General features: G+C 42.3%; 1 protein-coding gene across 1 annotated transcript in view; it reads right to left on the reverse strand.

Moving 5' to 3' along the window:
* IMPG1 (interphotoreceptor matrix proteoglycan 1) overlaps positions 1-13,596 on the reverse strand; it is a 141,699-nt gene that overhangs the window by 98,520 nt on the left and 29,583 nt on the right. Inside the window, exons 6-7 of the mRNA XM_069974176.1 lie at positions 12,699-12,848; positions 6,808-6,866 (exon numbers count right to left, since the gene is read on the reverse strand). Of these exons, the coding sequence (XP_069830277.1) occupies positions 6,808-6,866; positions 12,699-12,848 (209 nt within the window). The remainder of the gene's footprint in view (positions 1-6,807; positions 6,867-12,698; positions 12,849-13,596) is intronic.

Below are 13,596 nucleotides of genomic sequence, written 5' to 3' on the forward strand. Positions count from 1 at the left end.
TCTTTTGCATACTCATGTTTCCCAGGGGGCAATGCACCTAGGACTTCACTGCACTGAGCGCTTTCATTAGCAGCCGGCAGTGTTGTCATTTGGCTGTTCTCCCTGAGTTCAGCAATCTGTTTCTCTTATGGCTCTACTAGGCATTGCTCCCACCTAGCCAGAATCCTGCTCCACACTGATGAGGGGCAACACCCCGAAACAGCTGTCTGTGGATGGTTACCTAGCCTTGGTTTATCCCTTGTCATTACACTGACTTATAGGGCCACTTAATATGGTGGATTTGGTGGTTTCCTAACAGGAGCTGCCACTTGGCTGGGTCCTTCCCGAAGGGATATCTGGCTAGTCCTGTGTTTTGAGACTCTTCAATGAGGCTCCACGGACTCTTTTGCATACTCATGTTTCCCAGGGGGCAATGCACCTAGGACTTCACTGCACTGAGCGCTTTCATTAGCAGCCGGCAGTGTTGTCATTTGGCTGTTCTCCCTGAGTTCAGCAATCTGTTTCTCCATGTCATAGTGGCAGTCTATGGGACGCTCGTGCGTCTCCTCTCTCCGCACCTCTCTGTTAGGAAGAATTGACATGTCCATTCTCCTGCCCGGAGAGAGGAGGCATGCGAGCCTCCCATAGACTGCCAGTAGGACACGGAGGGTGGTGGAATTCTGCGGAATTCCGCCACTTTTACTCCGTGTGAACTGACCCTAACAGCGCAATTTAGGGACGGAGAGGATAGGAGGGCTGATTGTGGGTGATTGTTTGTTGTAGCTGCACACCAAATGTCCAGTTTATCAAGTAACTGGGTGCCTGTACGAATTCACTAGGATCAGTGAATTGAGTGTGCGCCTTAATCAGAGTGTGATTGAGTGTGCGCCATAATCAGTGGTCGCACTGCACTCCTGTTTTAAACAAATTTGGCTTCATTACTGAACTGAGCATGCGCTTTACTTAAAGTGACTCTGTACCCACAATCTGACCCCCTCAAACCACTTGTACCTTCAGATAGCTGCTTTTAATCCAAGATCTGTCCTGCGGTCCATTGGGCAGGTGATGCAGTTATTGTCCTAAAAAAACAACTTTTAAACTTGAATCCCCGTGCCCAACGCCTGGGGCTTAGAATATCTAAGTCCCGACCGTTGGGCACGGGGCTGCCAGTTTAACCTCTTAGGGACACATGCCGCACCCGTACGTCATATTTCCCCAAGAGGTGTTCAGAGGGGGGCCGTGCCGCGACCCCGCTCTGAATTGGCGCGATCCCGACTGCTATCTGCAGCGTGGGACTGCGGCTATTAGCGGGAGCTGTCCGATCGCCGCTCCCGCTAATTAACACCGTTGGATGCAGCTGTCAAACATGACAGCTGCATCTAACAGTGTTAAATGCAGCCCATCCCTGGTGTCTAGTGGCGGATCCCCCCCATGCGATGCAATCGCGGAGGGGGGATCCCTTCATCTTACCGGGCCAGGCCTCAGCGACATAATGACGCTGATCCCGGCTCGGTATACTATTGTATTGGCCTGCAGCAGGCCAAAGCAATAGAGCACTGATCTCATGGATCGGTGCTGTGTTATACAGCTACACTGATCTCTATGAGAGATCAGTGTAGCTGTATTAGAAGTCCCTCAGGGGGACTTCAAATTAAAGTGAAAGTGAAAGAAAAAAAGAGTTTCCATGAATAAAAATCCCCCTCCCCTAATAAAAGTTTGAATCACCCCCCTTTTCCCATTTCATTAATAAAAATAAATAAATAAATAAACAAACAAACAAACATGTTTGGTATCACCGCATGTGTAATCGCGCAAACTATTCATTTATCATACGTGCAATCAAGGTACCGATAGAAAGAACACATCATGGCGCAAAAATGACACCTCAATCAGTCCCATAGACCAAAGGATAAAAGCGCTATAAGCCTGGGAGTAGAGCAATTTTAGGGAACTTTTTTTGCTGTAGAAGGTTTTAATTTTTTTAAAAGCCATCAAATAATATAAAAGTTATACATAAAAGTTGCATATCGTTTTAATCGTACCGACTTGAGGAACATGTATAACATGTCAGTTTTTCCATAGGACAAACAGCGTAAAAATGAAACCCCCCCCAAAGAAAAAGAATTGCGTTTATTTTTCAATTACACCACGCACATCATTTTTTTCTGGTTTCGCAGCATATTTTATGCAAAAATTAAGTCTGCCATTGCAAAGTACAATTAGTGACGCCAAAAATAAGGCGTCATGTGGGTTTCTAGGTGAAAAAATGCAACTGCTATGGCCTTTTAAACACAAGGAGGAAAAAGTGAAAATTGGCTCCGTCCTTAAGAGGTTAAAAGTTGTTTTTTTAGGACAATAACTGTATTGCATCCCCTGCCGAACGGACCCCAGGTCAGATCTTGGATTAAAAGCAGGTATCCGAAGGTACAAGTGGTTTTGGGATGGCAGATTGTTGGTACAGAGTCGCTTTAACACCTTAAGGTCAAAGCCAATTTTCGTTTCTGCACTTTTGCTTTTTCCACTTTATGTTTAAAAGTCCATAGTGATTTTTTCACCTAGAGACGTATATGAGCGCTTATTTTTTGCGAAACCAATTGTACTTTGCAATGACAGGTATTATTTTTCCATAACATATGCTGCGAAACCGGAAAAAAATCATTTGCGCTGTCAAATTAAAAAAAAAAAAAAAAGAATTTGTTTTGATTTCGGGGAGTTTTGCATTTACGCCGTTCGCCCTGGGGTAAAACTGACTTGTTATATATGTTTCTCAAGTTGTTACGATTACAACGATATCTAACATGTATAACTTTTATTGTATCTGATGGCCTGTAAAAAATTCAAACCATTGTTAACAGATATATGTTCCTTAAAATCGCTCTATTCCCAGGCTTATAACGCTTTTATCCTTTGGTCTATGGGGCTGTGTGAGGTGTCATTTTTTGCGCCATGATGCGTTCTTTCCATCGGTACCTTGATTGCGCATATACGACTTTTTGATAACTTTTTATGACATTTTTTTCTGGATTTGATGCGGCCCAAAATGCGCAATTTTGCACTTTGGAATTTTTTTGCGCTTACGCCATTTACCGTGCAAGATCAGGAATGGGATTAACTACTAGTACGGGCGATTACACGTGCGGCGATACTAAATATGTTTATTTATTTGTTTATTTATTTATATTTATAAAATGGGAAAAGGGGGGTGATTCGGACTTTTAATAGTGGAGAGGATTTTTTATTAATAAAAAAACATTTTTACTTTTATTTTTACTTTAACTAAAAGTCCCCCTGGGGGACTTGTATATCAACAGCACTGATCTCTCATAGAGATCAATGCTGTGTATATACACAGCAAAGATCGATTAGATCGGTCATAGATTGCTATGGCCTGCTGCAGGCCATAGCAATCTATTGCCGAGCCGGGATCAGTGTCATTCCGACGCTGAGGCCCGGCACGGGCAGAAGAACGGATCTCCCCCCAGCGATCGCATCGCGTAAGGGGAGATTCGTCCCACTAGACACCAGGGATGCACGGAGGAAAGCCTCTAAGTGCAGCTGTCAGGTTTGACCCACGTCGGCTAATAGAGGCACTGCCCGGCTGCACATGTCATCCGGGATCAGCGCCGTTCAGAGCGGGGTCCCGGCGGGACCCCGCTCTGAACACCCCCCGCGGCACCATGATGTATCAGATACGTCATGGGTCGCTAAGGGGTTAATCAGTGTTCGCACTCCACTCCTACTGTCTTATACAAGTTGGGTTTCATTACTGAACTGAGTGTGCACCTTACATAATTAGTGGTTGCACTCCACTCCTGTCCTGGGAAAAAAAAATTATATTACTCTGCTGATCCACCAAGGTCTGCTGCCGTCCATGGTGGAAATTGGATGATTGACTGGTTGATTGATATTTTTTTAAATTGGGATTTTCTGATTTGTGACACTTTTACAACAACATGCTTTAACGAATTCTCCCTTCTGCAATAGTTCCAGTACTGTAGCTACTATAGTTTTTGGCTGTTTTAATGAATTTTGTTAAGATTCAATTCGCGAATCTTGATGAGTTTGACCCAAAATTCACAAGGTTTGCAAAACTAATTTCCGGCTGCTTCGCTCATCTCAATTTTAGAGGTTTAAGGGTGCGTTCACACTTACAGGATCCGCAGCAGATCCGCAGCAGATTATTTAAAAGAAAATATGCTGCAGGTCCAGTAAGTGTGAACGTATCCTAAAAAGGTATTTTCATGCTCTACCACTAGAATAGAAAATACAGATTGTGATGCCAGGAGGATTAATTACAGTTAGGTTGCAAGAAATTTCACCTCAGAGGGGGCCAGCTGGCATAACAGAGTGCAGAGACAGCCGGATAGGGACTCTGTTTACATGAGCATCCCCAAAGGAAGAAGAAGGAATTCAGAGCAGGATGGAGAGAATGGCTCAGACACAGGTTTATAGGAGTGGTCACTGGCCTCCATTATAGATATATATATATATATATATATATATATATATATATATATATTGAAAAGCTCCAGTGATGTCGCTGTCATTATACTGTTATTCAGTACAACGTTCCATGACCCCGCCTGGTCACGGTATGGCCGGTGTCTTACTACGTGGGAACATGTCCTAACATTGTGATTCCAAGTGAATCCAGCTTTGCTCATCTCTAGTATTGATCAATATAATATCTAAATTTTATATGTTCTTTCTACCGCTTTCTATTGATCTATTCTATATTTTATATTGATTATCCTATGCATTCACTGCCATCATGGTTGGAGTCACAATTAATATCTATAAGATGATGATGAGAATCTCAATTAATAAAAACATAATCTTCACATAAAGTAACTTTTAGTTTTCCTTAAAAAAATCATTTATAAAGGTAATTTTTTTTTAAAAAAAGTCGTTTTCCCATGATTTCCCATGAATTTACTATAGTATGGAGATCTGCAGATTAAATTTTGTCTTATCTTTTGTCAAAAGTTGATTAGATTTAAAAAACAGTGTAATAAAAAAAAAGTTGTACAGTAGATGTAGAACAACGGGCAAATATTGGTCACCCTTGTAATACAGTTAATTTAACAATTCTAGACAGAGAAGAGGATCATTATAGGTGGAAAGCCATCAACATACACTACAAACTTCTACATGCAGGCGCCGATCATTGGTAGGATCAGCAACAGATTTACTTTAACCCCTTCCTGACCTGTAACAATGCAATTACTTGAAAGAAACAGTGTAATTACTATACTGAGCTAATATGTACACAAAGAGCACAGTGAAGTTTTGTTGGGACATGAAACTACAAAGTTTTTGGCGCTAGATTGCAACATCACCCTGGAATGTTCACTGTGATGAACAGCTATTTGATGTATTCAATAGGTAGTCCATAGTGCTGAACTAGTGATGAGCGAGCATGCTCGTCCGAGCTTGGTACTCGTTTGAGTATTAAGGTACTCGAAGGTGCTCGATGCTCGGACGAGCATCTTGCGATACTCAAGACAATGGCATCTTCCTTTTCCTGCATGTTTGGCAGCTTTTTTTCAGCCAATCATCATGCAGGAGAGTCTTTGGGAGCTTGTAGCATCATGTGGGGATCCTACATGTCGATAGCAGCAATTGGCTGGCCAGATCAGATGATCTGGGCATAGAAGAATCAGGTCCCGCGATGCTCGCTTCAGACACAGGCTGGAAGAGATTACGGAGAGAGCTGCTGTCCGTCAGGCAGAGTGTAAGGCAGGGAATTAGTGTGCGGTTAGGCAGGAATCCGACACGAAGGACCCAACAGTCCTTCTAAGGGCTTAAAATTTATATTTTTGATTTGGAGTACTCCAGACTGCTGGCTGGGACTGCTGGCTGGCTGCAGCTACCACGTTCTAAGCTGCACACTCTAGGGATCGACTGCTGCCAGAAACAATGTTAGGAAGGGAATTAGCGTTCCTGTAGGCAGGGATACTAGACAAAGAACTTAACAGCCCTTGTAAGGGCTTAAAATTTATATATTTTTTTGTATTACTCCAGAATGCTGGCTGGGACTTACAGTGCAGCTACCACGATTTCATCAGCACACTGTGGTGATTGGCTGCTGGCAGAAAGGGGACAGCAGGTGTTGCATACAGACCCCAAATAAGTCCTCAGTGCTATTATTTTTTTTGTGGCTGGTGCTGCTGCTGTTGTACATTGTATTGCTGTGATTTGGAGCACAGCTGCATAGAACCTCACTGCTCATTGTCCTGTGTAAGAGGTGACATACACCATAAAGCACCACTTACACATCCATGCATGCTGCCCCTGCTGTTTCCTGTCCAGTTCCGTGGTGTTTCCATCATTTTCTGAGGTTGACAGGTTTTCACGCAGACTTCCCTGGGCTGAGCTTGAGTCCCCTTCACAAATACTTGAGTTTCCCATTGACTTCAATGGGGTTCATTACTCGAAACGAGCACTCGAGCATCGGGAAATATTTGTCTCGAGTACCGAGCATCCGAACATTTTAGTACTCGCTCATCACTAAGCTGAACACAAAGTAACTTTCTGTGTTAATAACTTTTGATAAGAGATATTGCAGATCTGCTACATGACCACAAAGGAAAAACTCGCCCTTGATCCCGTATGACGGCTTTTATGGTAGCCATGTTCTAGACACAGTCTCTACACCTATTATTTGCTGGGGTATATGTCATTTTTCCTTTCATTTCTAAAATAATAAGGGTGTCCAGAGACATATATATATATATATATATATATATATATATATATATATATATATATATGTTGTATATGTGTGTGTGTGTGAATGTATTTGCAATGTAATTAAATTTTACTCACCTAAACCGTAGAACCCGTATCTCCTTAAACCCAGGAAGGTTCTCAAAAACCTTTTGCATCTAAAAAAAAAAACATAAGGGAAACAAATCTGTTTAATAAACTAGTATCAGGAGTGCAGAATCGCCGCCAGAGGTCTGGTTCACACATGAGTGGTTTATATATTTTATGAATGTACCATTTTTTTTCATTATATGAGAGCGCGATAGTTTATCAGATTTTGCAGCAGCTTAAGAACTATCTTCTATTTGATGTGCTTTCCATGTAGCCATTAAAACTAAGTAACACGGAGCAGCAGACAATCAATAAACTGTGAGACAGGACCAGGATGGAGTGTCATGACAACACATTATAGAGACGGGGAGCTGCCAAAGTAAATGCACTTGTGTGTTTATTGTAGTCATTGATTTCTTCGAAATAATTAATGGCTTATTGTTCTCTATGTATAGCTAAGTAAAAATGCTCACATTGCATAAAAGTATTACAGGGAATTGGATTCAGTTTTTTTTTTAACTGTAGTTATCAATGAGAGATCATGCAGATTTGGGTATGTAAGGTACCAGATCATCATCCATGGTTTGCCATCTACATTCATTGACGAAAATATACAAATATATGGATTATATGGATGTTGGATCACTGCAAAACTCAGCATGCATGTATGTCTCAGATATATACGTCAATGATTACACATTGGTCTGATTAGAACGCACGCAAAACAGGCTGTCCCCCCTCCACCTGTCCATGTCTATGTACCTGCATTGATGAGAATAAATGCTTTACTGCTTCTATGACATACAAGAAGTGGTGAGTGCCTCATCTTTTACCACCTGCTGGATGCATACTTTGATAAATGGACTAAACTGGATGATAGAGCACCACCAGCAGTACAAGGGTCCTCTGCAGTAGTGATTTTACCTTTTCAATGATGGTGTAATTCCCATGCAAAGTGAAATAATGGGCAGATCTTAAAGTTTCAACCTTTGGTCTCTAGTGTTTGCATGAAAAGGTGCTCAAAACGTGAAAGCTTGAGACGTGGTATTTTCATCCCAACCCCCCCCCCCAACCCATGGTGGAATTCCTTGATACATTGGTCCTTATTTGTAGAAAGAAGGGAAGGGTAGGCTCTGATCTTATGTCTGATTTTATCCTCAACTCCTTCCATTCTTCCTTCCTCAACTCCTTCCTTCCTAACTTCTTTTCTCTTTCCTTCCTTCCTAAACCCCTTCCATCCCTCCCTCCCTTCCTTCTTTCCTTCCTTCCTTCCTTCCTAACTTCTTTTCTCTTTCCTTCCTTCCTTCCTTCCTAAACTCCTTCCTTCCTTCCTAAACTCCTTCCTTCCTTCCCTCCTTCCTTCCTAACTTCTTTTCTCCTTCCTTCCTTCCTAAACTCCTTCCTTCCTTCCCTCCTTCCTTCCTAACTTCTTTTCTCCTTCCTTCCTTCCTAAACTCCTTCCTTCCTTTCTTCCTAAACTCCTTCCTTCCTTCCTTCCTAAACTCCTTCCTTCCTTCCTAAACTCCTTCCTTCCTTCCTAAACTCCTTCCTTCCCTCCTTCCTAACTTCTTTTCTCTTTCCTTCCTTCCCTCCTTCCTTCCTTCCTAACTTCTTTTCTCCTTCCTTCCTTCCTAAACTCACTCCTTCCTTCCTTCCTTCCTTCCTTCCTTCTTTTCTCTTTCCTTCCTTCCCTCCTTCCTTCCTTCCTAACTTATTTTCTCCTTCCTTCCTTCCTTCCTTCCTTCCTAAACTCCTTCCTTCCTTCCTAAACTCCTTCCTTCCTTCCTAAACTCCTTCCTTCCTTCCTTCCTTCCTTATTTCCCCTGTTTTCCCTTCTCTCTCTAATTTTACAATTAGCTGAATAAATCCCGAACTCAGCTTGTTGCCAGCTATACAGAATATTATTTGTCTCTTCTACTCGTTTGATGTACTGTAGTGTATTTTTCTTGCTTCATACTAGTTAACCTTATAACCATCCAAAACCATGCATCTACAGTATGTCTATTCTCCACGTAAACTCAATAAAAACTGAATTACTATTTAAAAAAACAAAACACCTGCATGCTTTATTTTTTCCTGTGGAAGTCTGTGTTGGATTCTCTTCAAAAATAAAGAACAGAATCCAAACTAGTCTTTTATGTGTATGGCATAAACCAAATTTAAGATGTATACTTTTCTATCATTGCATGCAACCTGTTACCCAGGAGAATTACTGTGTAAGCAAATAGTAATGGAAAATATCCTCTTTAGTCCAAATACTTCTCTCTAATATGCAAATGTTTTCCAGCAGATGCTGCTAATGAACTACAGTAGCATGTCATTAAAATAGCGGAAAGTTAACAAGTAGGTTTCTGTAAATATTTACATTTACATAAATAATTTATATTATAAGGTATTATTCATGCAAAAATCAAGTTTACTTTCTTATGAGTAACAATTCGTAGAGATATTGAAAAAACAGCTTAGAATAGCTTGGAAAACAAATGCATTTGGGTGTGTTCAGACATGGGGGACTTAAAGGGATTTTTCCATATCGATAAATTGTTTTTTTTCCCGTAATTACTTTAATTACCTGTGTGTTACCTTTTCTGAGACATATAACCCTTATACCCTGTTGTTCTCCTGACAAAGTGGTAAAACATGTTGCGGGGGAGGGAGGGGGGATGTGGGATCTGTCTTGAATGCAGGGAGTGTGTCGGATTCTATCCTAGTGTTCAGTGTGTATTGCAGACAGACTGACGCCATGTTTACACAACGTAAGTTAAATATTAATTACGTCCGTTGTTGTCGATTTGCAAGACAGCCATGATTAATACTTAACTTACATTGTGCTGCAGCTGGAGGGAATCCCGGGGGGATTTACGAATGGTACGCCAGAGTAGGGAGAAGGTGCAGATTCGCCCCTTCTCCTTGGCGTATATGCCTCCAGTGTGTCCCGCTTGCCCGAAGGGCGGGTTGGCGGAGCTTGCTCGCAGGCGCAAATCATGACACAAATCTACACCTGCTGGAAGCAGGTGTAGATTTGGTACACCAGGCGCAGATTCGGGCACCCAGCCAGCCGGATTCACTAAGAGGCGTACGCCTCTTAGTGAATCCTGCCACGAAAAATGGGCGGAGCTAAATATAAATATTCAGAAATCCCCCCTTAGTGTATACTCCGGCCGGGTTTGCTAGCGGCCCCACAAAAAACTAACAAGTCAGTTTTCTGTGAACACTGTTCATTGAATAGTGGCCGCAGAGAACCTGTCAGTTCACTCAATGGAGCGTGCGGCTCCGGCCACACGCTCCATTGTGGGCAGAAGGAAGTTCGGTTGTGTGCCCGCATCCGAATTCAGCAGAAGTGAAGATCATCTTCTCTGACACCAGCCATTCTGTGACCTGGCCGGGTCACAGAATGGCCGGTGTCTTACGCCATGTGAACATGGCCTGACACGGTGTATACATATACACTGCTATATCCTGGTCAGTCAGTTATTTTAAGGCTATCTTCACACAACGTGAACAACCGGCCTTTCCGTGACCCCGGCCGGGTCATGGAACGGCTGGTCTCTGCCCGGATCATCCCAGCCAGTACCGGGCGGATTATCTTTCTGACCACAGAGCTCTGATACAGGTGCATCAGCGCGCCCGCATCACAGCTTCCCATAGCACACAGTGAAGCGAGTGGCCAGAGCTGCTCGCTTCTCTGTGTGAACTGACAGGGTGTCCTACGGCTGCAATTCATTGAATTGCGTCCGCAGAAAACTGACATGTCAGTTATTTGCGGCGCCGCACGGATCCCGCCCTGAGCATATACGATGTCTATACGCTCTGGCCAGGATCCCCTTGTCCGATGTCAACAACGGCCGTACTTTTACGTAGTGTGAACATAGCTTCATACTATATAGTTGGTAGTCTGCTTCTCTCCTAATCTCAGTGATTTGATAGAGAAACACTCAGCAATGCATGCAGAGAAATAGTCTTTATTTAACGTGTCGGCCCATGTCTCCCGTACAATTGATTGTTGAGCTCACTTAAGACCATTATGAATGGCAGCGATACTTTTGGAAAGGAAAATCTTGTTGATTTACATCAAGGTAAAACTAGCAGTTGCAGTTTTGCATGCAATACGCATTAGGCTGTTAATGGACCAATAATTCCAGATGGCTTTTAGGCCCTCTGAGTAAGTACTACAATCTGCAGAAGTGAAAATATTTCTAATGGGTAAAGAGACTGAACGCTTGTTGTGCAGATTTATAAATGACATTCTGCAAGAGAGAGTTTGTGTTTTTTTTTCATCAATCATTCCAATAGCGCACATTTGTCTTTCTGCTTTACATGTCTCCTTTCTGTGGCACTGTATACGGCACTATCATTCATTGCTGCTTATTATCTCTAAGAAAAGAAAAGAAAAATCCATAAGCTTTATCCATGTTTTCCTTGCAGTCCATAGGCTGTATCCAACTTCTGCAGCGGCAGGGAATTGAACGCTGAGCGCTCCGGTTTAGAGAACGTTGGCGAACCCGAACAGTTTGACAGGTCCGCTCAACACTAGTAATGACTGCTAAAGTAGTAGGAGGAAACAATAAATTCAATACTTGGGAGTAGAGATGAGCAAAGCAAATCTAGCAAATTAGGATTCGCTGCAAATCGCGCTGTCAATTTGCTTCATTTTGCAAAGTGAATTCCCATAGATTTGTTAAGAAAAATTAGCAAAAAAACCCCAAAATGGTGGTCGCACATGCTGTCTGGAGCATCACGGGGCGGGAGAAAGAGTTTAACCATAATCCCTAGAGCCCTTCCAATCAGCTGCAGGCCCCTCTGTGATGTCAGCACCTCCCCCTCTATATAAGGCGGTTCGGTAACAGAGGTGGCCAGTCGGCTATGTGTGGAGGAGAGAGCAGGAGGGCAGCAGGCAGTTACAGCAGAGCTCGGAGAGACTAACAGAGCGACATAGGGACAGAGAGATGAGGAACGGTGGAAATCTTAACGAGTCTGACCGAAAATTTGTGAAGGTCGCAAAACGAATTTCCGCCTGCTTCACTCATCTCTATTTGGGAGCATTCTAGAGTGTGATGGTAATAATACCAACTATGAATCACATAACCTAAGCTGGATTTCTATACTGCTTATAGGGCCCGGTACATAAACAATTCTGAATCAGTCTGTAAGATCCATTAATCAAACTGATCTTAAAGGGGTACTCCAGAGAAATACTTTTATACATGCCCATAAGTGTATGTAGTTTTGCATGTGAATGTAGATAATGTTCTATGTTGCAAAGTCAGAATATATGTAATTACTGGGGGGTTCTGGGTGCCCGATGATTTAGGTTTTAACCCAAATAAACGATCAGCCAATGACACGTTCATCGGTTGATCGTTATCTCTATTCCAGGGAGCGATAATCGGCCGAATCGGGCCGATTCCATCGATTACCGCTCCGTGGAAAAGGACCCTAAATGTTTTCACTGGAAACAAAAACACTGTGTGGCATCATGTACCTGCTGAACCTGTAGGCCCAGCCCTCGGTCCTCTTTCACTACTATTAGGCTATGTTCCCACCACATAGTGATAAGTGCTAACATTGGCCATTGTAGTAAAACAAGGCCATTGTTAGCGCTTATCAGTACATGGTGGGAACATAGCCTTAGGGTGCGTTCACACCTACAGGATCTGCAGCAGATCTGCAGCAGATTTGATGCTGTGTTCAGTTATTTAAATGAAATCTTCTGCAGAAAATCTGCTGCAGATCCTGTAGGTGTGAACGCACCATAAGTATGTATTCTGAGTATAAAAAATGATCAGAGAACCTGAAAAAAATTTCCACAAACACAATGAGAACGTATAAAATGTCTACAAATTGTGTCCTTGTACACATGTTCTCTCCATCACATTATATCAAGAAAAGATAAGACTTACTTGAAGCTGAAAACTTTTGGCAAGTTCTTGGTACTGAGGTGAGTTTGGATCACTTAGCTCAGCTGTGAATTCTTGGTTGTTAAGGGTAACTGTGAACTCGACAATCTGCTGCTTTGGCTGTTCCGGTACTAAGTTAGTGACTTCTGTTTCCTAAAAATCAAGAAGGAATTTGAACTTTAAGTATTTAATCCCTTATTTTGAGGAAACCTGTGTATATAGAGTGACAGGGTGTAATAAAATGTTAGTGACAAAAAAATAAATAAAAATAAATATATATATATATATATATATATATATATATATATATATATATGCCTCAGTGTTCCTATTTATGGTTTATCTGCTAGGGAGAGTGTCACGGAGAAAGGGCTTTTCAGACTTTTTGCCCCCTGTCCTGCCTCGGTCCATGTTTTAAAATTCCATCCCACTGCTGATGTATTATCTTGGTACATCACCCAGCCCTGACCAAAATCCTGCGCAGGTGCTTTGTGACAAAGAGCTACTTGACTGCATCCCCAACCCCGCACCACTGGAGGAGAACATGGCAACTGTACATGCTTTCCAAGTTTCGGGCAGCATACGGTAATTCCACAACAGTGCAATTTTTCTTCGTCACCTACAACTTCATGCCAATATGCACAGACAATCATGACAGTGGAAACACCTGTTGGAAGTATTTCTCTCAAGGAGAGTAATATCTAGTATTAAATATTACTGTGCACATTTTCCACCACGGCACACTATTTTCTTTAGTTTAAAGGGAATCTGTCACTAGGTTTATGCCGCCTTAAATGAGGGCAGCATAAACTGTTGACAAAAATGCTGGACAGATCGGTGTATTACTGACATCATTTTGTTTATCCGTTCTCCTAATATGCAGGAGAATAGGATTCTTGCC

This window comes from Dendropsophus ebraccatus, chromosome 6 (assembly GCF_027789765.1).
Source record: "Dendropsophus ebraccatus isolate aDenEbr1 chromosome 6, aDenEbr1.pat, whole genome shotgun sequence".
Lineage (NCBI taxonomy): Eukaryota > Metazoa > Chordata > Amphibia > Anura > Hylidae > Dendropsophus > Dendropsophus ebraccatus.